General features: G+C 45.9%; 1 protein-coding gene and 1 non-coding gene across 3 annotated transcripts in view; both read left to right on the top strand.

Annotated features, from left to right (window-relative positions):
• Nucleotides 1–3628: 3628 nt before the first annotated feature.
• Nucleotides 3629–3701, top strand: TRNAE-CUC (transfer RNA glutamic acid (anticodon CUC)). The gene has a single exon. It is a non-coding gene; the product is annotated as a tRNA-Glu (tRNA).
• Nucleotides 3702–12696: 8995 nt separating this feature from the next.
• The window catches only part of TUBGCP3 (tubulin gamma complex component 3), a 60640-nt gene continuing 47331 nt past the window's right edge, over nucleotides 12697–26005 (top strand). For both annotated transcript variants that reach the window (XM_059995863.1, XM_059995862.1), the window contains exons 1-3: nucleotides 12697–12954; nucleotides 20162–20269; nucleotides 23319–23386. In XM_059995863.1, the coding sequence (XP_059851846.1) occupies nucleotides 12879–12954; nucleotides 20162–20269; nucleotides 23319–23386 (252 nt within the window). In that variant the 5' untranslated portion in view covers nucleotides 12697–12878. The remainder of the gene's footprint in view (nucleotides 12955–20161; nucleotides 20270–23318; nucleotides 23387–26005) is intronic.

Genomic DNA, 26005 nt, shown 5'->3' with positions numbered 1-26005 from the left:
TGACCAGTGTGAGGTGGTACCTCATTGTAGTTTTGATTTGCATTTCTCTAATAATTAGTGATGTTGAGCATCTTTTCATGTACCTCTTGGCCATCTGTATGTCCTCTTTGGTGAAATGTCTCTTTAGGTCTTCTGCCCATTTTTTAATTGGGTTGTTTATGTTTTTGATATTGAGCCCAATGAGCTGTTTGTATATTTTGGAAATTAATCCTTTGTCTGTTGTTTCATTTGCAAATATTTTCGCCCATTCTGAGGGTTCTCTTTTCATCTTATTTATGGTTTCCTTTGCTGTGCAAAAGCTTTTAAGTTTAGTTAGGTCTCATTTGTTTATTTGTCTTTATTTTCATTACTCTAGGAGGTGGTTCAAAAAAGATCTTGCTGTGGTTTATGTCAAAGAGTGTTTTTCCTATGTTTTCTTCTAAGAGTTTTATAGTGTCTGGTCTTACATATAGGTCTTTAATCCATTTGGAGTTTATTTTGTGTTTGGTGTTAGGTAGTGTTCTAATTTCATTCTTTCACATGTAGCTGTCTAGTTTTCCCAGCACCACTTATTGAAGAGGCTGTCTGTTCTCCATTGTATGTTCTTGCCTCCTCTGTCATAAATTAGGTGACTATATGTGTGTGGGTTTATCTCTGGGTTTTCTCTCTTGTACCATTGATCTATATTTCTGTTTTTGTGCCAGTACCATATTGTCTTGATTACTATAGCTTTGTAGTATAGTCTGAAGTCAGGGAGCCTGATTCCTCCAGCTCCGTTTTTCTTTCTCTAGATTGCTTTGGCTATTTGGGATCTTTTGTGTTTCCATATGAATTGTAAAATTTTTTGTTCTAATTCTGTGAAGAATACTATTGGTAGTTTGATAGGGATTGCAGTGAATCTGTAGATTACTTTGGGTAGTATAGTCATTTTCACAATATTTGTTCTTCCAGTCCAAGAACATGGTATATCTCTCCATCTGTTTGTGTCATCTTTGATTTCTTTTTTAAAATACATTTTATCACCTAATATTCTTTTTTAAAAATTTTTAAATAAATTTTATTTATTTATTTTTGGCTGCGTTGGTTCTTCATTGATGTGCGAGGGCTTTTCATTGCGGTGGCTTCTCTTGTTGCGGAGCACGGGATCTAGGTGCATGGGTTTCAGTAGTTGTGGTGAGCAGGCTTCAGTAATTGTGGCACATGGGCTTCAGTAGTTGTGGCTCATGGGCTCTAGAGTGCAGGCTCAGTAGTTGTGATGCACGGGCTTAGTTGCTCCACGGCATGTGGGATCTTTCTAACCAGGGCTCAAACCCGTGTCCCCTGCACTGGCAGGTGGATTCTTAACCACTGTGTCACCAGGGAAGCTCCTTGTCTTTGATTTCTTTCATCAGTATCTTATCTTGATCCTATTCAAGTCTCCTATTTTATCAGGCAGTGCTTCTGGTTATGTTTCATGTGTAAGGCCTAGCCTGCTTCTGAGACCTGTAATTCCAGTGACAATGTAGTTTTCAGGGCCCTTTCAATGCTATTCTGGTCTGCTTATATTTCATCAAAGTTCAAAATTTTACTAAGCATGTATTCACTTTGTAATTAGAAAAGTGAAAATTCAATGTGGGCATGTATTTTCGACCCCATGTATTAGCACGGAAGACACCAAGTCCAAGTTAACAAAGAGTCAAAGGAAAGGCCAAGAGTCATGGCCAGGAAAAGAGGAAGCAGATGAGAAGTTCTGGGGTTGGAGGAGAGAGGCCAGTTTGACTGTATCCCAGGGAGCAATGGTTTGCTGGGGTAGGTCTCTGTGGTCACTGAGTTAAGATGTGTCCATCTCAGAGATGCTCTCCAGCATCTGGGAGGGGTTTGCCCAGTGGCCAGACTCAGATTCAAAGTTAGGGCTTCAGGCTCTGAGGCCAGAATGCTTTCTTTCAGCAAGTAAGACGAAAGACAACACAATCTTAAGTAACTGACAAATGAGTTAATTTTCCACATTGAAAACATGGTTATAGGGATACCACCTTATATATGCGATCTCATTTTTGTCTCACGTGATTCAAGTGGACAGCAGTGCTCTTGACAGTGACCAGTGTACCATGTAGATAAAGTCAATAATCTCTACAGACCAGACCTTTGCTCATTGGTTACGACTATTGAAATCATTTTATATATTTAGGCCTTTGGCTACTTTCAAATTATCTTTGATTAATTTTTAATACATATGTATAATGCTGAATTAGTTTCATTTTTAAATAGATTCAATGTGATAAAAACGAAATCTCTTTGTTGGTCCTTTTAATGTAATCTTGAAAAAATTCAAATACTGAAATCTACTAGTAGACATTCCATAACCTCCCTTACAAACTGTAAATTTCAAATGTTTACCAGGTTGGGGTTTTTTTTAACATGAACTTGTTGAATCCTCTCAAAGTCTGGCAAGGTGAATATGTTCATTCTGTTTTGAAAATTAGAAAATTGAAGCTGGAAGAAATAAGTTGCTCGGAGTCACATGCCTGGTGGTAGGGTTTGAGCCGCAGTCTTTCTGAAGGACTCTGCGGTACACTTCGATGTCTCCCACTTTCTCTTACTGATGGCAGATGGAACAGTCTCAAGCATTCTGAAAATGAGACAGACTCTTCCAACACCATTTTTGAAGATAGCATTTAATTCGTTTGATGCAGAAAAAACACACTCCGGATTCGCTTTTTGCAGTAAGGCAAAGACTGTGGACCAGGATAGAAAAGTTAAGGATACAATGCTTACTAGGTTTATCCTCTAAAACCAGTTGATGGGATGAAGCTACAATTCCCGGGTCTCAGGAGAGCAATTCAGCCCATCCGGCCAGCAGAGGGCAGCACCAGGCCGGCATTCAGAGGACGGTCCAGCAGTGACCAGCGTCACCTGGCCTCGCTCTCCTGATTGATTACCTGGGTATAGCCCATCCCAGGCCCCTTGCGGGGCACTGGTGACCTGGCGCTATTAAGTCGTGAAGGGCCTAATGGCAGAAGAGGGGATTCCTCTCTGGTCCTCTGTGGGTTTACAGAATGGAGAGAAGAGCTGAGAAAGTTCTAAACCAAACGCACATTTTCCCCACCTAGTGATCCTGTCAGATTTCTGCATCAAATGTATTGAATGCTATCTTCCAAAATATTTCTGATTGTACTTCTTGCAGCAAGAATTCCAAATGATTTCCCAGGAGCTAGATAACAAGATACAGAGAAGCTTAAATTTCCATGTAACCCACCAGGGAATTTTGGTAAGGAAACAGTGTTCACTGGGGAAAAAAAAAAAACACGTTGCTTTTAAAAAGCGTACAGAGACAGCAGCTTTGACACGGTAGATGTCAACTGGCAAAGATTTTTTTTTTTTGGCCATGCCACACAGCTTGTGGGATTTTAGTTCCCTGACCAGGGATTGAACCTGGGCCACGGCAATGAAGGCACGGAGTCCTAACCACTGGACAGCCAGGGAATTCCTGCAAAGGTTTTTTTTAACACACGATGTTGTACTGAGTTTTTATCTCCAAATTTTTTTTAAATAAATAAATATTTATTGTTGGCTGTGTTGGGTCTTTGTTGCTGTGTGTGGACTTCTCATTGCGGTCCCCCTAATTTTTAAATAGTGTTAAAATAAGAACTAATAATTCATTTTAGGGACTTCCCTGGTGGCCCAGTGGTTAAGACTCTGTGCTCTCAATGCAGGGGGCCCGGGTTCGATCCCTGGCCAGGGAACTAAATCCCACATGCATGCCTCAACTAAGAGCTCACATGCCACAACTAAGGAGCCTGCCTGCCGCAACTAAGACCTGGTGCAACCAAATAAATTTAAAAATTAAAAAAAAAGAAGTATTAATGCATTTTATAGACCATCAATAATCAAATAGAGATTTAAAAACTACATTCTAATTGGTAATCCAAATTCGTATTACAAAGTTACTATTAGGTAATGTGCTAATAGCAGAAGCAGCCTCAGCCTGGAAGAGACATGAATCCTAGTCCCTGCTTGGCCATTTACTGCTGTGTGAGCTTATGCAAAACACTCAACCTCTCTGAGCCTCAGCCTCCTTATTTCTAAAATAGGGATCATAACCTCCACTTCAGGGAGGCTTGGTGAGGCAAACTGTCTTATCTGTAGCTCCTGGTTGGGAGCATAGGTATAATGAGACATCGTTCCGTGTCACTAAGAGGTTCAGTTTGTGTAGCATTTCGCAGTATGTTTACCTTCGCAGTGTGCCTGCCTCCTCTGTACGGACCAGGAAGCCATGACTCGAGTGTGTCTGTGCCTTTGCGATGGCCGCATGGACGGTTGACAGCAGAGCCAGGATGGGAAGCTCTCGTCTGGCTCCAAATCCTGCTCCCTTTCTTCCTCGTGGCCCTGCCTGGTCAAACCTGTGAAGGGCCAAGCGGAGGTGGAAAGGCCGGAATCCTTCCCAGCTCGCTCTAACTTCTGATGAGATGGGCTAAGAGAACGTCACCCTCAAGGAAACAGCTCTGATGAAGACGTAGAGTGCTTGTCTGCTCCAAACGATGGCTTTACAAACGGACTTCAGCCAGTGTTTGCGGTCCAGAGCTGCCTCTATTGGCTTTAATGTTCTTTGCATATAATAACAAAACATGTGCAAACAAACAGGACATCCAGGATCGTGAAGAGGGAGCTCAATCACATAAACTGACACATCCACGTGACGGGATATTATGTAGTCATTAATGGTCAGGCTTTAGGCTACTTGATGACGCAGAAAAACACACGATGTGATATTGAGTGAAACTGGAGGTCCCAAAATAGTACGTGTAGTACAATTGCATGTATATGGACGTGCACACACACAGGGAGACTGGGTGTATAGATGCTAAAACGTCAATGGGGAAAAAAATTAATGGGGGCTGTCCCTATGGGTGCAATTCTGCCTGATTTTTATCCTTTAGGTATTTTTGTCGCTTCTCAATTTTTCCCATGTACATTTGTTATCTTGGGGGCAGAAAAAAGTTTATTTTTAAATAATTGTGTATATATAACACTGCCATTAAATAAAAACAATTTCGTAAGTTAATATATGAAGGCCATTTCCCCAACTAAAAGATGCCAAAGGAAAACCTTAGTAAGATAGAATGAGTGCATAAATTGAAAATAAGAGGCCATAATGCCAAGACACTAAGGAAAATGGGGTAAAACTTGATAAGACCTGGTGGAAATTAGAACAAAGCATTTGAAATTGATTGGATTGCTTTCTCACAGGACAGTAAGAAATCCTATCACTTTACCACCAAAATGCTTTTGGGAATTCTGGAAATAGGGCTTAAGCAGTGACGTCTTTGCCCGGAAATCTGCTCTTAAGATCCCAGGGAGGAAACTGATCTGAATAGAGAAGGTGGACGGTTTAAGTTACAGTTACAGTTAAAACAAGAGAGTTGGAGTGTCGATTTGAAGCAGAGCCAGCATAACAAAATTCTGGATATAAAGTGAGCAAAGTCAATCTCTTGGGGCCTCTTTGGTGGCGCAGTGGTTAAGAGTCTGCCTGCCAACGCAGGGGACACGGGTTCGAGCCCTGGTCCAGGAAGATCCCACATGCCGCAGAGCAACTAAGCCCGTGCGCCACAACTACTGAAACCCATGCACCTAGAGCCCGTGCTCCGCAACAAGAGAAGCCACCACCATGAGAAGCCTGCACACTGCAACGAAGAGTAGCCCCTGCTTGCCGCAACTAGAGAAAGCCCGCGTGCAGCAACGAAGACCCAAGGCAGCCAAAAATAAATAAATAATTTTTTAAGATCTCTTTCCTTTCCTCCTTCCTTTGCTTTCCTTCATGTACATGTTACCTTTGACCCCATTTTATACACCAAGGATAAAAAATTAAGCACGATACGTTTGTGGATGTTATTAACATTTAAGATTATTATACTGAATTCTCAACGGCTTCTGAGTTTAAGAACAAAGCAAAACAAAGCTACCAAACATAGAGAATTAGTAATTAAATAAAATCACCCCCAAAGAAGAAAGACCCGGTTTTAGGGGGAGAAAATTCTGAAACAACCCCCTTATAACACAAAGACAGCCTTGAAAGCTACAAAGATATTGCAGCCATTCTTGGGATGCAATTTCTGCGAAGGCTGATGGGGGACCCTGAGGTGTCACGGTCAGGCAAGGCCAGCGTGTACAGGGTGTGATCCACTCCGTTCTTTGAACAAGAATCTGAAATTAATAAAATGCTGCCGCTTTTATTTTTCAGATCAGAAAGCAGGTAAGAAGAAGTTAGACGATCCGCCCGCGTGAGGACCGGGGCCGTCAGATCACCCGCCTCTGGTTTTGGTGTTGTTCCTCTGCTTTAGTAAGGCTGCTGCATTTTTAAAAAAAATTAATCAATTTTTTAATTGAAGTATAGTTGATTTACAATTTGTGTTAAGTCTGTTGCTCCTAAACTGTAAACTGAGGTTGTGCACAGGGAGACTTTAGAATGCAGACCTCGCCTTGGGAATATCTACACGGTAATTTTATATTTACATTACACACTGAATGTGAATGGCAGTGAGGGATTGTGGGAGAGTGTAATTGGTGTAAATTGAAGAGTTAATGTGTTAGCACAGGGAGATCAGCTCGCTGCTTTGTGACCACCTAGAGGGGAGGGATAGGGAGGGTGGGAGGGAGACGCAAGAGGGAGGAGATATGGGGATATATGTGTACGTATAGCTGATTCACTTTGTTATACAGCAGAAACTAACACACCATTGTAAAGCAATTATACTCCAATAAAGATGTTAAAACAAAGAGTTAATGTGTAAGACACAAGATGGGGGATTTTCTTGGCTTTGATTCTGTGCTTCATATGATGCAGACTCGCCTCGTGTTGATATATTCCAGCTGTGTCTTTAAAAATATACTCAAGCAAATTTTATGTAAAACGAACAAACAGCGCTGGTTGTGCATGATGGGTCACGGGTCCATCCCATTGTCGTCTGAGGCACAGCAAATATAAAAACGCGACAAACAGCAAATGTCTTTTTCCACGATGCAGAGATGAGCTGAATTCTGTCGCTGCCAAGGTAACACAGAATAGATATTTATAGAAATAAGCGAGCGGTCCAGTCATTCACGTGCTTCAAATCAATCCCTGAGCACAAAGCCCCGAGCCCGGCAGAAAGAGTGTTAGACCTCAGCGGCCACGACGGCTCCTTGAAGAGTTGGTGGCTCAAAGAGGCTCCCTGTCCACCCATTGTTAACTCGGCGAAGCATTTGTTCAAGCAAACGGGGACGAAGTGCTCTAATCATCTGGAAAACTAATTAATTTCTGTTTTCAAAGGCGTTATCAGATTTCCCCTTGCAGCGTTCCTCAAATTCCTTAGCACCGGAGGGCTGAAGACCCCGGAGAGCAGCTCCGAAAGACCCCGGAGAGCAGCTCAGCAGTGATCACGAGTGTCTGGAGGAGAGGCTGAAACGCACTGTCTCAGGGTCCTGTGACCCAGATTTGAATCATGGGTCTGACCCTGGCCGTGAACTTGGACAAGGGATTGATAACTTCAGGTTGCAACGGGGAGAACCGGACTGGGCTTGTGATGATTAGAGATGGGCCAGTCCACACTGCACGCAGAGAGCAGATCGCGGCAGCTCTGTAACCTGGCAATGCTGGGCCAGGTGGCCGTGGTGGCCTGGTGGACATCGTGACCCCCGCAGCCCCTGCGGATGGGCCCTGAGGGCCTGGGAGTGATGAATGGACAAAGGCGGTCTGGGTCCCAGAAGCTTCACAGACTTTGGGGGCACAGGGTATATCCTGCCGTGGAATCGAACACTGTGCTAGGGCCAGCCTGGGCCGGCGAGGGCTTTAACCCAGGTTTCTCAGCCCCGGGAGGAGAGGAACCCTCAGCCCACCTCATGTGCCTGGGGTGGTGAGGGGCGGGCACAGGGCACGGAGGGACCCACGCAGGAAGCAGGCCAGCTGTCACCTTTTACCTGACTTGAAAAGGGCGTCCAGTCCCTAGTCCCGGAGGCAGGTTCTATCTTGCAAAGATCCGACGCCAGCACCACGTGCGCCGAGCACTGCAGACGCGACCCACCAGCTACGCGGACAGCCTGCCCCACTGTGCACCTTCTCTTTCTTTCCTCCTCACAACGGCTCTGCTTAGGCTTGAAGAGTCTCTAAAACTCTGTTCAGTCTTCTACCAAGAGAATCCACCTATTCCCAGCCACCCCCAGACAACAGCATAAGAACGTTCAACCAGATCATGAGTAAACTGGGAAGGTAAAGTTGGTAAATCCACGGTCAGAGGGGAGAGATGAGGGCAGGATGGAAATACTAGTCACAGAATTTTGTACCCAAACAAGGATATTTCATCCCCATTATGAAAAGTCATTTGTATTCTTTTAAAATAGTGTTTTTAAAATTAATTTAAAATACTTTTAAAATCAAAGAAGCAACGTGCCGGTTGAACACCATACTAAAAAACGTGATATACTTCAAAAACTGTAAATATAGACCTGAGAAATAAGATAAAAGAACTCTGAGAAAAACAATGCTAGAAAAGAGGGGCGTAGTGGCTCCTGCTTCCTAAGCCGGGGAGAAGGGCAAAGGTAATACTCAGTCCTGGTGGTATTTATAGTAAAGCTGCGTCAGATGTCAGCCTTTGAAAACTGATTACAATTTTTTAAAAGTATGAGAAGAAACACTACATACTCACAAAACAAGATAACAGAAAGGACAGTGGCTCAAAAGACTTCTTGACTTCTAAAGTAATTTATCCATCCACTTACTAGGGTTAAATGACATGTTCCTGAAATATATGAGTTTTCAAAGTCTAATTGGAGTTTCTTTCTGTTGATCTGATGTCAGAACAGTAAATTATTATGGTCTCAAAAAAGAAAAGTGAATATCAATTTAAAAATTCATTGTAATTTGAAAGACTGTTCACTAGTTTTAGTCAATCAATCATTACCGGTCTTTATAATCACTGAGTTGGGTACTGAAGGCCCTTAATCACAAAGCTTCCAATTGAGGCAACTTGAATGGGTTTTTTCCTACGATATCAAATGTGACATAAGAGATAGAATATGAAAGAATTTTAAATGTAGCCCATATCAAGGAGGAGTGAGACAGAGCAGCAGATCACACGGGGAAGGAGGGAATGCGAATACCCAGATGTGGAAACTCTCTGCCGTGGTATCCCACATGACTGCCTCACCGTTTTACAGAAAAGTTGAGACGGGGGCACCTGACCACAGAATTCACTGTCTTACCACAATAACCCACCGCCCAGAAGCACTGGACTAACATAAACTACGGACTTTAGTTAATAACATCATGTCCATACTGGTTCATTAATTGTAGCAGATATACCACACTCATGCAAAATGTTAATAATAGGGGAAGCTGTGCCTGGGGTGGATGGGTGTATGAGCCTTTCTGTACTATTTACTTAACTTTCTATAAGTTTAAAATGATACTGGGCTTCCCTGGTGGTGCAGTGGTTAAGAATCCGCCTGCCAGTGCAGGGGATACGGGTTCGAGCCCTGGTCCAGAAAGATCCCACCTACGGTGGAGCAGCTAAGCCCGTGCACCACAACTACTGAGCCTGCACTCTAGAGCCCGTGTGCCTAGAGCCCATGCTCCGCAACAAGAGAAGCCACTGCAGTGAGAAGCCCACACACCGCAGCAAAGAGTAGTCCCCGCTCAGTGCAACTAGAGAAAGCCCACACGCAGCAACAAAGACCCAGTGCAGCCAAAAAAAAAAAAAAAAAAAGATACTAAAACCCATTAAGTCTATTCACTATTTTTAAAGAACTCATGGCCATGAGGGAGTGTCCAAGGAGCCAGCTGAAACAGCTCCCAAGAGCCAAGGCTGGAACAATTTGAGCAAGAAAATAAGTGATGCATTATTGGATTATGACCCAAAGTATAAAAATAAATACCCACAAATGCATACTGATATAAGTAAATTGTTGAAAAACAAGCAAATGGGGGAGAACAAACAAATCTCCATGCAGAAAAATTTCACATAAATCTGTGTAGGTACCCCACACTTAGGGAAGGGGACCATAACTACCCACTCCCTAGGTGTGGGCTGCACAGTGACGTTCTTCCAAAGAGCAAGAAAGGAAAGAGAAAAGGAGTAACTGTACGAACACCACTGGAGGGCAGCTGACCAAGGTCCACACCAGCAGTGAGACGTCCAGTCAATAGACTGCAGCCTCGATGGGATGTGATTAGAATTGTTCTTCACCTCTGTGGACTTAGTGCGTTTATATTTAATGTAATTTGTGAGCTACTTTGGTTTCAACATACCATCTTAATAGGTTTTCTCTTGTCCCTCCTGTTCTATGTTCATTTTTATTACTTTTTTTCTTTAAGTGGATGAAAATTTTTTATTGTTTTATATTCTACACTATCATCTATCTAGAGTGAGGGAAAGAGATTGAGTTCTTTTAAGGGATTGGCTCACATGAGTGTGGGAATGGCAATTCCACAATCTGCAGGGTGAGCTGTCAGCTGGAGACCCAGGGAATAGCTGATGCTGCAGCTCGAGTCTGAAGGCCGCCTGCTGGCAGAGCTCCCTCATCCTTGGGGAAGGTCAGTCTTTTGTTCTATTCAGGCCTTCAACTGATTGGGTGAGGCCCACCCACGCTACGGAGGGCAATCTGCTTTACTCAAGGCCTACTATTTACATGTTAATCTCATCCCAAAACACACTCGCAGAGACACCTAGAACAATGTTTGACCACACATCTGGGCACCATGGCTAGTCAAGGTGACAAAAGTCACACTCGGCATTAAAATCCTGGCGGGGCTGCCACTTGTACCAAGTAGGCCCCCAACCTTGGGCTACTGTAGCTGGAGTGTCACCCTGTTCGTTTCCTACCAAGCCCCCTTTAGCTGGTGAGCCATGGCTTTTCACCTCCTGCCCCAAATTGAGCCCACCCCTTCTGGGACCAAAGCTGATGGTCAGGCAGCCACCGTGCACTGGGAGTACCAGGGCTCTCCTGGGTCAAGCTGTGTGGTGGGGACTGGAGCAGTCCTGGCAAGAAGACCACAGATGCACATTTTTCTCCCTAGAAGCTCCATCATTTTTTCAAGACTGAATGCTTTCCAATTTGTGGTCTATCTTTGGTTGATTTCCAGTGCCCTGACTTGGTTCATCTTGGCAAATTGGTCCAGTTTTCTGCTTTTTTTTTGGTGAAAAGGAGTTGCTTGCATCCTCACCCATCATCTCTGGAAGTCCCTCTGGCTTCATGTATTTTGAGGGTGTGTCATCAGGCACACGCGCATTTACAGTTGTGTCTTCCTAAGGAACTGACCCTTTTATCAGCACGAGATGTCCTTCTCTGTCTCTGGACACTCCCCGTCTCCGAGTCTATTTCACCTGATGTTAATGTGGCCACTCCAGCCTTGCTATCCTCACTGTTTTCTTGGTATATCTTTTCTCCACCCATTTACTGTCTACCAACTTTTTATATTAAAATATGTCTTAACCTGTAATTAGGTCCTGCTTTTTTCCTTCACTCATTCTGGCAATCTTGGCCTTTTAATGGAGCGTTTCATCCATTAACACTTGTTGCCATCATTAGAGTGGTTGGATTTAGGCACACTGTTTTAAAAGTTTGTTTTCTGTTGTCCTCTTTGATTTTTTGTTTCTCTGTCCACTCTTTCACTCCTTCTTTAGGATGACTTGAGTCCTTTGGAATTCTGCTTCACTTGCTGCTGAGAAGAGCCAACCTGATTCTTCAGAAAATGGAGGAAAGGCCAGACACACACACACACACACACACACACACACACACACACACACACACACACACACGAGGAGGGGTTTCCTGCTGTGTTTAAGAAGGTTCAGGTGACCTGGGTTTTCACGTTTTACCCAAACGTCTCCATCTCAAACCTCAGGGTCCACTTCTTCTCAATTAACCATCCACCCTTAACAGGAGAGACTTGGAAGGACTGTGTGTTGAACTTGCATCATAACTGGAGTCTGGTCCTCAGTTCTGATGACTTAGCAGGTACAAGAATAAGAGATTTCTTTTAGGGCTGTTATAGACGCCCTCTGGTTCTGCCTATGCCTGAGCCTCTAGCTAGAAATGCAAGGACCCTAGGTTTCCGCATGTACCCCAGCACAGTCCACCCTGTGCTCTCTGTAGCCATCATTATCCCTAACCGCAGCAGCTGCTTAATTTCCCCAAGTCTTGCCATCAGCCAGCCCCTTTCCCCAGGTAGCCACACGTGACCATGTAACACATTTTGGTGGTCGAGCCTGCCCCCTTCTCTCGCTCTTGTCTGACTGACTAGTTACCTGGGGCTGGGGGTGGGGAGGTGCCAAACAGCACTCTTATGAAAAGCTGGACAATGTGGCCGGTGTCGATGGTCAGCCACGTGTCGAAAATCATAAAACCCTTGTACTTCTATAAACAGACTTCTCCACCCAATGTGTAAGTAGAACCAATGATCCTTTAAAAAAAATTATGGACTGTGAAAGCGCTGCAGGGCACCCTCCACTCTTACAGCAGGTCAGGGGCCGTCCTGAACCTCTGCTGAGGACGTCTGGGGGTCGGTGCCGTCCTGACCCTCGAGGACACCTGGGGACGTTTGTGGGTCTGAGCACCCCGAGCACCAGCGGCTGGGGCGCCTGGTTCCGGAAGTTTCCTGGCTGGGCCGCAGTTGTCGGGAGGAACCCTTAGGCAGGCGCACCTGCGGCCCCGAGCGCCCGGAAGAAGCGGGGCATTGTGGGAGGGGCCCGCGTTTCGGCGGGTTCCGCCAAAATGGCGCCCTTCTTGCCGGCGCTGTCCGCGAGCCCTTAGCCTGTGGGGGACCCGGGAGCCCGCGTGACGCGGGGCGGACGCGGGCGGCCGGGCCTCCGGAGCACGCCAGGCTCGGGGCGGGGCGGGCGAGCGCCGGGGCTTCGCGGGGCCCCCGCGGGCAGCCCCGGGCTAGGATGGCGACCCCGGACCAGAAGTCGCCGAACGTCCTGCTGCAGAACCTGTGCTGCCGGATCCTGGGCAGGAGTGAAGGTAGCGGGGCTGGCCAGGCGGCTGGGAGGCGTCCCCGGGGCTGGCGGGGTCGGGGCTGGCGGGCCTGCGGGCGCTGCAGCCCCCTGGGCGGGGGAAGGAGGCCGGTCCCGGGGCGGCTGAGTCACCGCTGTCCGGCGCGGTGCCGGGGTGCAGCCTGGAGGACGGTCAGCCGCCGCGCGTCCGCCTCCTCCGGCCGCAAGGCCCGGCGGGCGCTCCCGTGCTTATCCGGATGGAGAGTGCGGCGGGCTGGCCCGGATCACACGCCCGTGACTGCGCGGGGGCGACGCCGCGGAGGGCGTCCGGGTGGTGGAGCCACACAGTTTCCCCTTAACGTTAGCAAAGGAGCGGATTTGAGGATCATGCAAAGGTGCCTATGACGGTTACCTGCCACGTTTTCCTTCGACGAAGGGCTGAGGGTTGGTTGCTTTTGATGTAAAACCATTTCTGCAGGGTTCACATGGCGAGTCCTGCTACCAGACCAGTCCCGTGCAGTAGGTCAAGCCATTGTGTAGTTCTGGAACCGTAGAACACGGCACAGTTTGTCGTCTCTCGATGTTTGTTTTGGCGGGAGGGAGGGGGGAAGAGGGGATGCACTACGAAGGGATCTTTTGGGTAATTGAAGCAACTGGGTTACTTACTCCTTGAGCACCATAATGTGGGAAAGAAAGTGTGCAGTTTTTGCAGGGAGACTTAAAACAAAATTAAAGAATTGAGACTACATTTTGACCTTTCATGATTAGCGTACATAATTTATTTGATGGTCTTAGGAGCAAAAAGATGAATTTTATTTGGTCAGTCTGCTAAATGACACTGACTTTACACGGTTCTTGCTCCAGTTTTTGAAGTTTCACTCTTTCTCTTTGTTCATCTAAGAAATCTTTGGGCTCCCCCCACCTCCAGGCACTGTGCTAGGCGCTGGTGATGCAGAGGTAGAGAGACAGGTAATTCCTCTCATAGATCCTACATTCTAGTGGAGGATATGTGATAAAATCAGTAAACTTAGGGGCTTCCCTGGCGGTGCAGTGGTTAAGACTCATGCTTCCAATGCAGGGGCGCAGGTTTGATCCCTGGTCGGGGAAACTAAGATCCCACATACCATGTGGCGCAGCCAAAAAGTTAAATAAATAAAAATTAAAAACAAGAAGGTTTTCTCTCATCGTTAGAGTGGAAGAAACGTTCCTTATTAAAAAAAAATCAGTAAACTTATAATGTTGTTTAGTGGTGCTGTGATGAAAAATAAAGTAGGGTAAAGGGATTTTTTTTTAATTTACAAGTTATTAGACTAGATTTAATCTTTTTTTAAAAATTAATTTATTTTTGGCTGCGTTGGGTCTTCATTCCTGCAAGCGGGGCTACTCTTTGTTACGGTGCACGTGCTTCTCATTGCAGTGGCTTCTCTTGTTGCAGAGCACGGGCTTCAGTAGTTGTGGCACATGGGCTTCAGTAGTTGCAGCACGCAGGCTCAGTAGTTGTGGCTCACGGGCTCTAGAGTGCAAGCTCAGTAGTTGTGGCTCACGGGCTTCAGTGGGCTCAGTAGTTGTGGCTCATGGGCTCTAGAACACAGGCTTAGTAGTTGTGGCGCATGGGCTTAGTTGATCCATGGCATGTGGGATCTTCCTGGACCAGGGATCAAACCCGTGTCCCCTGCATTGGCAGGCGGATTCTTAACCACTGTGCCACCAGGGAAGCCCAGGGTAAAGGTATATTGAGGGAAAGCTGAGGATACCTAAACAGAGACCTGGGTGGAGAGAGGGAGGGGCCCTGGAACACCTGTGCCAAGGTCTTGAGGAGGGCGGGGCCTGGCTGTTTTCTGGTTTTATCTCCAGCTCTTCTGTGTGTGTCTGAGTTGCCTTTCTGATTAGATGTTCCTGATCATAGGAGACACCAGGGAACTGATGTTGGTCATGATTCACTCATGTTAAAGTCAGGGTTTGCGTTACACCCGTGGGCCCTCAGTTTTCCTCTGGGGATAAACCACACATTCATCCGTTTCCATTGTCACAACTAGACTTTGAAGACCATTCATTCATTGCTAGGTGTCATCATGTTTCTCAAATTTTTTTTTTAACATTTGAGGCTCCTTTTGATTGACTTAGTTTCACCCATTCCAGGAGGTTGAAAAACTTTTCAGAAAGTTCTGCACCGTGTAGAATTGTGTCTAAATTAAGAGTAAATTGGCTCCCGTACACCTTAAACTTATACGGTGATGCATGTCAGTCATATCTCAATAAAACTGGAAGGAAAAAAAAAGTAAATAAGCTGTCTGTGAGATCCTGAGGGGTCCTCTCAGAGTAAAATATATCATAAAGTCCACTAAAACAATGCTCTCTTTATTCTGTTCTGGACAGCTAGGATTGCCAAACAGTTGTTTTCGTAATTCCAAATTATGCTACTACTTACTGAAGAATATATGTCTTTAATAGCTTGCCTTGGTCTGTTTTAATTTATTCTTCCTTAGTGAACAAAGGAGCAATGTTATTGCTGCCTTTACAGTGTTTGAGATTTAAAAAAATTTTTCTTTTCATTGGTGGGTATTTTATCTGTTAACTTAGCAGAACGTTTGATTAACTACATTTTCTAGTGAGCTTACAAACAATTGGCCTTATGCTTTTATAATATTGCTTTTTTAATACTGTGAAATTGAGGCATAATAGACACTTGTTACTTTTAATGTGAATTTCATATGAATCAGTTTTTCATAAAGTTTTTTTTTTAATTTGTAGTTAGCTTCAAGGGACCTTCAGAAGCAAAGCACCTAGCTATAATGATGCTTGACACTTTTATGAAGTTAGTATAACCATTATTTCCCTCCTTTTCCAGCTTATAACACTTGTGAATTTGTTTGAAACACACAGTGCCAGTCAGTGAGAGGAGAATTCTCTCTCCACATCCTTGAGCCTCTCCTGGAGAACATTTTACTCATTATTATATCTTTGGATAGTCATTATTTCTGTCTTTGGAAACAATGTACTTGATGTTATAGTGTTTCAGCTCTGCCAGAGGCCACATTCCTTTTCATACTTTGTAATCCTCTTTCAAACTAGAGATTAAGAAGAAATACAGGAGTTTTTGTTAGGTAAGTGTTTTAGCACAAACGCTTAGGTAGGACTACAGTAGCCCACAAACTGAGGTCAGACGATGGCCCTGACTGGGAACGGCCATGTGAGGGCAGCGTGAGCCATGGTGCAGGCAGGGAAAGGATGTCGTCTTGGTTTGTGGACCACAAGTGGTGTTGCTGTGGGGTTTATGATTTTTGAAAATTGTGAAGAGTTCTTGATGAAGTTCCAAACAAAGTGTAGTCTTTACCTTGGGAAAATCAATGTGTATTAAATATACATCAAAACATATTATGTGGGGAAAAAACCCTTATTATGTGTATGTTAAAATGTACTCTAAATGTTTATTAATGTGTATATTGAAATTTTAAAGGTTTAGGCTTCATTTGAAAATTGTACTTAATGGGTTTATTATTGCTATTTTAAAATGAATTAGTATTTAAAAATGATCATGGTTTATGTTTCTAATACAGTAAGTATAGATTGATGTAACCCACATAAATAAAAGACTTTTAGGGGTCCTCAATCTTAAAAGTGTAAAGGGGCCTTGAGACCAAAAAGTTTGAGAACCACAAGCTAGAGCAATGGTTTTTATTTTGGTTTTGTTTAGAGCGTTGCTTTTCAACCAGCACTGTGATCAGAGTCATCTGTGATCTCACGAGAACCTGGTAACACTGGCTGCTTTCGGGAGAGGAGCTGGTGGCCAGACAGTAGTGGAGGGGGAAGACTTTACTGTATGCAGTGTTACGTCTTTTCACTTTGAATTCTCTAAATGTGGCACTTATTCACAACTAATATTGTGGGCCCCATCTCCAGAGATACTGGTCCTGGCGGTGTGTGTTGGAGCTTGGCGTCTGGAACACAGTCATTCCGACCTGTGTCTGGGGTGGGGATTGCTGGTTCAGGTTACTGACCTGTTGGCCTGTCCTTTACGAAAGCAATGTCACGTGCGCACAAGCCCACAGGTAGAAGAGGTGCAGGAAGGCAGGAACTTACGACTTGGACAGTTTGTCCTCCGTCACTTTCTGAATCTCTGGGAAGCACACGACTGTAGAGTTTTTGTAATTCCTGGGGACTCGCTTATTTTTGTGCACCTTGAAGTTCAGTGGTTGTCTTTTACCTGAACGTGTGGATAATAACCCTTTCAGGATGCAGAGGCAGCTGTCTTCCATCTGAAACCTCCTGGGCCCACACCTGCGTGCTCTCTGGGCCTTCGCGTGTCGGATTGAGATCCTGTGGTCCCACGGTGTCGCGGCCCTGGCTTTGCACCTCCTCCCAGTTTCTCTCCCACCCTGCAGCCAGAGGGTCATTTCTATTGAAGGCTGATTTTGTTGCCTGTCTGTAACCTACAGGATGAAGACCCCATTATCTTGCTTAAAGTTAAAAACTAAGGGTGCTGTGTTGAGTTGTAGTTTTGATGGCTGTGCTAGACAAAATGTACATTTAAATGACATTTTCAGGTTAATAATAAGAAAGGTAGCTAATGTTTGTTGAGTCCTTGCTGTGTGCCAGATGCTCTGCGCGCCCTCTGGGAGGTGGCAGTGGTTCCTAGTGGCCTCGTTTTAGAGCCGAGGTCCCTGAGACCTGGAGAGGTGAAGTACCGGCCCTCTGTCCTCCGGCTGCGGCGGGCAGGGCCACGCCGGGAGCCCAGGCCTCTGATCCTGGAGCGTCTTGTCTTGAACTCACTCATTCCTGCTCCTGCCGCTGAGTAGAGGCGGGAAAGCCGTGGCCCTGCCTGTGGGGTGGCCTCTCACCTGCTTGGCTGGAAGTGTGTGTGTCAGCAGCACTGCAGCGGCTCTCTGGCACTCGTCAGGCAGCATATAGTTGAATTCACTGGTGCCATTGCTTCTCACAGAAATGCCGTGGGAGGCTTGGCGGGGGGTGTACCTCCCCTTCCCCGCTCCTGAAAACCGCCCACCCCTGGCACATACCCAGAGCAGATTGGAGGCGAGAGTGCTCCGGTACTCTGTGGTCCAAAATTTGAATACTCCTATTTTTAGTCTTGGGTTAAGCCAGGTCATCACAGAGCTGCTGTGTGGGCCTCCTTGTCTGGGACTCTTGATGGAGTGCGTTTGGCTTTGATGATTTGGATTTTAGAATCCAGTCATTGGCCTCCTTGAGGAACAGTGTCCTGAGTAGCCCTGAATCCCACTACTGTGTCCTTTCCACCTGGGTCTCTGGCTTTTCACCTGGCAGGCTCCTGCCTGTCTTAAAGGTCGCTTCCTCGGAGGGGCCTTGCGTAGCCAGCCTGTGTCACGAAGTCTTGCCTGTTATTTGCCGTCGTAATGTCCTATTTCTTAGTAGCTCTTGTCACAGTCTGATTACCTTGTGTATTATTGGCCTCATTTTTTGTATTCTCACAAAGGCTGCCTTGTTAGCCACTATTTCTTGTCTATTCTATTCTTAGGGCCTGTACTGTTTGGCACGTAGTAGGTGCTTTGCAATTATTCATTGAACTACTGATTGAGTTTGCGTATACTTTAAAAATTGAATGCTGTTTTGGGGGTGTTAAAGGAGAAGTTTGTCGTTGGCATTGTTTGACACTGTGCATTGTAATCTTTGATGATAGTCACTATTAAAGAGAGAATAACTGCCTCTGCTGACTTCCTTCACCGTCTGGATTCTGTGCGTCCACCTTTGAAGCACAAGATAGGTGGATTCAGTTTAAGAAATAGCGGATGGGTTTTTCAAATACTCTGTCATCAACAAGAAAGATAGACTGGAAACTTGGCTGGCAGGCAGATAGGGAAACTGCAGTGTGGCTGCAGAGGCGGGAGGGATGTGGTAGACGTACAGAGGCGTGGAGAAGATGTGAAGACAAGGAAGAGGAGGGTGTCTGGTACTGAGGAGGTTTGAATTTTGGGTGGGAGAAAATTCAAAAGTTTATGAAACTTTCAGAGTGGGGATTTTTCTGTAATGTCCTCAAGTATGTTGTTAATGAACTGTTGTTTGTAGAACTCAGGATCATGGTAATCTAAAAATAATTTTTAACTAAAATAGTTATACAAACACTCCTTTTAAATAAGTGATGTTCAGTGACACTTAATATTTATAAAATTAATGTATACTTGGTGTAGAAAATTTTTAAAGTGGGAAAACGTGAGGAAGAAGGTCTCCCCTCTAATCCTGTGACTCCACAGAAACAGTGTGAGTTACTTCTGTTTGCTCCTTTCCCCCATGTATACACTCACCTTCTGTGTTGTGGTGCAGTGGTGTTTAAGGAAGACTCCGCACGTGCGTGTGTGTGTGTACATGTGTGCGTGTGTGCGTGTGTACGTGTGCTGGAGGTGGGAAGGCGGTCTGAGGAGCTAGGTGGGGGAGGGTGTGTCAGGGTTCTCAGCTGGACGTGAGTGAGGCGTCCTCAAGGAAGGGCAGGACCGCAGAGCATGGCTGGTGTGTCGTGAGCTGGGCCAGGAGAGGTGGCAGGTGGCAAGGGGCCCAGTGTTGTAGCCTTCCTCGGGATCAGCCTGACTGCGTGTGGGTAATTCACTCCAGGGGCAAAAGGAGGAGTAGGTCACCAGCTACTCAGGAGACTTGTTGAGATGGGCTAGTGGCTATGGAGTGATCATAGTGGGATCCACTTTTAGAAGTCGAGTCAGCAGGGTTTACTGATCTGCCTTGTTTTCTTTGCTCTTGTAGGTTTATGGCTTAGAAAAAACAAGATCCCCCTTTCTCAGTTTCATGGGGTTTTTGAAGGGCGTGGAGGCACGTGTCTGTGTTTAAGCCACCCTCTTTACCTGGAAGTGCACACACGGTTCATACGTTATTGCCCGTTTTGGTTGCTCGCGGCCAGTCCTGGTGCGTGTGTGCACGTGAGCCCTGGCTCCTCGTAGGCTCCGCTGAGCAGGTGCCATGGTTTGGGCTGGCGCTTTTCCTGCTCCTTTTTTTATGTTTATCAGTCCAGTCTGTTTCCTGTCTCCTAGGAGTTGTCAGACTTTGTGTTGCTGTCTCCCTCACTTTGTCTGTAAAACTGTCATTCTGCTCGTCTAGTCATTCATTCTGCCTCTCTGTGGCTCTTCCGTCCTCTCAGTTAAGCCCTGGGGAAGGTGGACGGTAGCTGCACATGCCCAGTGCGCTGTGTTGAACTGGAGCTTCGGGGGATCACAACGTAACGTGATGGTGGTAACTTGCATCCTTTTATTTGCCCTCAGCCGACGCGGCCCAGCAGTTCCAGTACGCCGTGCGAGTTATTGGCAGCAACTTTGCCCCGACTGTTGAAAGAGATGAATTTCTAGTAGCTGAAAAAATCAAGAAAGAACGTACGTATTCTTCTTAGGTGTTATCATGTGTTGCATCCTTAAACTTGTCAGAGCTTAAGTTTACACACACACACTCACACACAGAGGTATATACTCGTGTATCTCTTTATATATATATGTAGCTCCCAAGCACATTTTAATTGTAGGTACTATTACAAATATATAAAAATATATATTAAAAATAAGGACAAGAACATGGTGGAAGGGGGTTGTTTTAAATACTATTATAACAACATAACCTGGGTTGAGAACGTGAGAAAGATAAAAGCACGTCATACAACTTGCTGCTTATCTTGTGATAAGGTAAGTATTTACTCTTATGCACCCTTTGACCAGATAACAGAGGGTATTATCTTGGCAGTTAAAACAACTCAGTGAGTAACTCGCGGTACTTTAGAGCTTACTGTTGAATGTTTTAATTCTGAGATGGTCCTGAAAGCTTTCATACACAGTGTTTGTTACCTTAGAAAAGGAAGCTTTCCACGTATTAGCCCCCGACCGTGCGTCCCAGCAGTATCTGAGGGAGGGGCTCTGAGCACCAGGGCCCACCTGTGAGAGCCGCCCCTGTCCCCTGTTCTTCCCCAGGGGCTGGGTCCCCTTTCCTCACAGTTCTCCAGACTCAAGAGCCTGGCCCCAGCCACCTAAGCAGCAGCCTGGCACCTAAGAAAGCAGGTGCGTTCTCCCTGCAGGCCCGGCTTTCAAGCCGCCCAGGTGAAACGGGCTGTCGCAAGTGTTAATGCCACCTTCTCGGAGGTAGCTCCTCACGGCACCGTTTCCTGCCTCAGCTGTTGAATTATTAACTGTTTGGCCAGGGCTCTGGGTGGATGTCCTGTTTCAGAGCTGGGTACCCGAGCTGGGTGGTGTGGCAGCCGGGGGTAGGGTTGAGGCCCTGGCGTGTGAGCGGCTTGGTCTGGGGGAGGCTCGGTGAGCAGTGCAGGGCTGGGATGATTCAGATCTTGGGGTGACCTGGCATGTAGGTACTGTGTAAGGTGGGGGGGACGGACTATTTAGCATACTGTAGAGACTATTTTCCTTTCTTGTCTGTAAAACTGAGCCTGAGAACATTGTACTCGCTTCTTGATCCCTGATGATTGCTACGTTTTAGATTATTAGTGAGAACCCCAACTATTGGGTACTGCATTTAACAGACCATGCCCTTTATGGAGGCACAGATCCAGGCCCGCTGGTGAGAGCACTGCACATCCTTGGAGTAGCTGAAGATAGTTTGTCCTCAGTTACAGGACTGGCAGCCACGTTGTTGGGTGGGTCCTGAAGGGTCCTTTTTTAAGAAGAAAGCTGTAACCGCGTGCAGTTTGTTGTTCTGTGTAGTCTCTGTACCCTTGAAATGAGGCTGGCTGTGTAGACGCGGTGCGTCTCTTCTGCCCATTATCACCCGGTGTCCGTGGCTGCCCCTGGGCCTCCAGCCCGAGTCCCCATCCCTGACGTGGCCCAGCTGTGGTTGAGGTGTCAGTGGTGGTGCATGGAGTGGTCACCAGTGGTCTGTCATCTTTCATTCATTCTTAGACTTAGTTTTTACATTTTAATATTTTTGAAATTTGGTGATTGTTTTTGGTGAATTAGATGAGCTGAGTTATGGTAGCTCTGCCGTCTAGAATAGCACAGAAACGCTAACTTGCCATTTTATATAAAATATTGGCACAAATCGCAAAACTCGCGTGTGACAAAATTTCACACCTGTCGGTGTCTTCATTTTTCACATTGGTAAGTGAGGTACATTGTAACTCCAGGCTTGTTTTGCTTTATTTAGCAGTCCATTAGATAAAACATCATTTTTGGGGTGAATATTCTGTGTTCATTTTTATTAATATTACTTACTATATTTTATTGTCCTGTGACTTTTATATCTGAGTTAGCATTAGTCCCATTCTGTAGAAATAACATGTAAAAGTAAATTATATTGAATTTTTAGCTGCATTCATTCTGTTGAATGCGTTTTGTAATAGTGCATTTTAAAGAGGGCACTGCCGTTCTGCACAGGGAGACTTGGAGGTGCCGCTTGATCAGTGTGAAACGACCTCTGGCATGTCCATGCGAGACATGCTGGGCCACACGCTCAGTACATGATGCGGGGACCCTTTCCTAGGTGATGAATGTGAAAAGGTACTGGCTGTCAAGTCGGTCATTGTCTTTCTAGAGGAGAATTCGAGCATTTAAACTAAGTGAGCTTGGCTGATGAGATTGTAAGAAAGCAGTCCTGCTACGCTGGGGTGAATAGACGTGGATTCCTGTGAGCCAGCTTCTGAGGGCGGTGCTTGTCTCTCGGCTGTAGCGGGATTCCTCGGAGAGGCATCTGTGCACAGGCGGTGCGTGCAGCGTGCTGGATGTGGGTGAGCGTCTCTTCCCAGGCCCACGTCCTCCTTCATGGAGCCGAGCGGCGAGTGAGCTTCTCGTTGGTTCCCTTGGCTTCTAGAGAATGTGCTGTGGCCGTGAGCCCTGGGGACACGCAGGCATGGAACGAATTCCTGGGTGAAGATTAGCCCCTTGGCTGTTTCAATTTCGATTTTGAAACAGTAACTGACTATTATATCTTACACCAAAGCAAGATGAAGCATTGCGTATATATTAACAAAAAAGCTTAGAAGGTGTGGTTTTAAGTCACACTGTCATGAATGGGGTACTTCTCTGTTATTGCCTTTTGCAGTTAGGATCCCAGAGATGTTTTCACTTCCCATCCCTCCCTCCAGGTGGCCTTTATTAACTAGCTGAACTCGTGGTACTTTGCCTCACTGGGCGGCTTGTTACTATTTATAGATAGGATCTAAAAAAATCCCATCATTTCTGTTACTTTAGCTAATTTTCACATAAACTCTTTGATTCCAGCCTAATTTTGTCCATATTTTACAAATCTCAGATCCAGTGACCTGACGAAATTTATGGAGTTGGAAGTGACGTTGCCTGGTTATTTTGATTCTTAAGCTCAAGATTCGTTGCAGACGTCAGAGTTATCCATTACTGTGAATGGTGAAATAGTATCATAAGAGTAAACTTTGGTGTGTGTCATTAACATGCTCATTTTCTGACTTTCCAGTTACCCGACAGAGAAGAGAAGCAGATGCTGCATTATTTTCAGAACTCCACAGGAAACTTCACTCACAGGTATCACGCACGTGTCTGAAAGCTGCTGTGCCGTGGGCGAGGCAGTCAGTGTGGCTGGGAGCACGTGGTCACCTTCTCTGTGTTGGGTAGTGGCTTTCAACTCTAGATAGTGTTTGCTTTTCAAAGACGTTCGGTGTTAGAAGTAGCTTCTAGCTGGGTTGAATGTGAAATTGCTTATAAAGATGAATGAAGCTGCAGTGAGAAAGCGATCAGACTTCCTGGGCAGTGAGCGTGTCACCGAAGCCTTAGTTACGTCCCTGGGAGGAAGCACGTCAGCAGAAGCTTTGACTTGTCTACACACGACAGCAGAGGCTTAGCTTGTTGGTGCATCTCATTGTTCATCAGGTGCAATTCCTGCTGTTACTGTGAATGTTAACCTGCTGTTACCTGTTATTTTTATAAAAGACTCTGCTGGCCTTTACTCCAGTAAACTAACTGAATCCTAGGGGGAGATTTTTGTGATTCAGACTATAAAGGAAGCTGGACAGCTAGGTAGCCGTCTCCCTTCTCTTACAGAGAAGAGAGTGAAATCCTGAGAAGTTTACTGCTTTGCTCAAAAATCCCGGGTTAGTCTCACGATGGTGACATCACGGAGCAGTGCCTGACGCTGCCAGTGGTAGCACTCGTGCTTCTTTCAAGTCTTCCTCTCTGTTCGTCTGTTGTGCCCCTAAAAAGAAGCCTAACCTTATGTGCTGACCATTTTGATTCCTTAATTCAATTGGATTTACTTGGATTCACTGCTTTAAGTATGTTTTTCCATCTTTGATGATATTTATGAAGTTAAGAAATGACCTTGCAAGAGATATGATTAAAAAAAACCTTTCAATATGAATATAATCTAACATTAAATTATAAAATCCAAAGAAAAAGAGGAACCTTTTTTGTACAGTCGTTTCCAGGCAGGTAGTTTCAAACTGCTGTATTATTTGGTTTTCTTAATCTTTCTCTATTTTTAAAAACAATTTCACTTGTGCATTGAATATTACCAAGATCTGCTTATCAGATGTCACATTCCCGAAATGCTGATTAGCCTTCCCGAGATCCCCAAAGGGAGATTTCATCAGTAAGAGCTGTTATGTCTGTTAACACTGGCCATTAGGTGAAAACATATTTAAGACGTTTCTAATTTAAATGGCTGTTTCCCACAGTTCAGTTTGGAACACCAAATGCTTATTCCTAAAGCGGCGATGTTTTACATAGTAGCCGGCTTCCTAGGGCTGGAGGCTGAAGCGTGGTGGAAGACGTTAGCGAGCGGCGGGAGCCGTCCCTTCTTGTTGCTGAAACGTCCGCTTCTTTGGAACCACAGCCGTGGTCGGTGTTTGGTCCTCCCTCCCACCCGTCAGGGCCTTCCAGCAGTGTGCCCGTGGCCACCAGGGCAGGTCTGAGGGGCCCTTTGCCGTTTGCCATTGTGTCCTTAGTCCCCAGGCAGGAGTCAGGGAGCAGAGGTGTGGGCAGGGTGTCCTGGGCTAGAAGCTGGACCGTGGCGGGCGGGGCAGAGCTGAAGACGAGGAGGGGCGGCGGGGGGGGCGGGGGGGGCGGGGGGGCGGAAAGCGGGGCTGTGCGAGAGGAGCCGGGGCCTCGGGAGGGGTGGGCCGGGGTGCGCGCCGCTCAAAGTAACTGCGCGCGCAACGCTTGTTCCCATGCTCCTCTAGGGCTTACGGGGCCCTGATACGCGCTTCCACATTTAGAATTCAGGGTGTGCGCAGCGTTTAACGTTTTATGTGTGAATTGAGGTCCTTTCAGTTTCAAAGTCTAAGACAGCAGGGTCTGAAGTGGTTTAGAATCATCTGAAACGTGTGTGCTGCTGGAGTTGTTGATTCTGGTGGTCGCACCAGCTCTGTTCTCTCCCCCTTTCTGCTGCTTCGGGCTCCGGGGTGCTGACGGGTGTGGATCGCAGCCCCTAGGCTCCCTTGCTTCTGGTTGGCTTCCTCTGGAACAGGCAGGGTAGGGAAGAGTGAGCCCCTCCTGCCGCGCTGCAGGGACACACGTCTCTGTTTCTGAGAGATGCATGTCTCCTCGGGGGGTCCTTTTGTGAGCCTGGACCACTGAGCGATCCTCCTGTGTCTGGAAGGGTAGTTCATGATACCAAAGTGTATGCCCAAACGTCTGCTTACCACTGGGCTGAGGCCTCGGTCAGGGCTGGCCTCTTTCTTCCTTGCTGTTGTCCCAGCTGGGGAGTTGGCTGTTTCTGAAAAATTCTGTGTGAATCAATTAAATACCTGGAATGAGCTTATTCTTTAAAGAAACTTTCTAGGAATATTTTATACATATAATGAAGAACTTGTGCAACGTGAGTAACCGTCCCATAATTTGTTTTGTAAATAAAGTATTTATAGTTTCTAGCCTATGCATAGGAAAGGTAGGAACACAGGAATAGAGTGGAATGCACTGTAAATTTGGGGTAAAACGTATCGAGGGCGGGCTGCTTGCTGTTAACGGTTGTGAATCGGGGGGAGTGATACACGTTTGGAAATTAATGAAATCATTATGATTACCTTGCATAGAAACCTAGGGGTAGTTATCCTGACACCTAAGTGCTTCAGAACCTTGAATTTCCCAAGAGTGCATGATGCCGAGACCTACGTCTTATACTTCGGAATTATTTTCTTTTTTCCTAAT

This window comes from Delphinus delphis, chromosome 18 (assembly GCF_949987515.2).
Source record: "Delphinus delphis chromosome 18, mDelDel1.2, whole genome shotgun sequence".
Lineage (NCBI taxonomy): Eukaryota > Metazoa > Chordata > Mammalia > Artiodactyla > Delphinidae > Delphinus > Delphinus delphis.
This window is presented reverse-complemented; position numbering and strand designations above follow the sequence as displayed.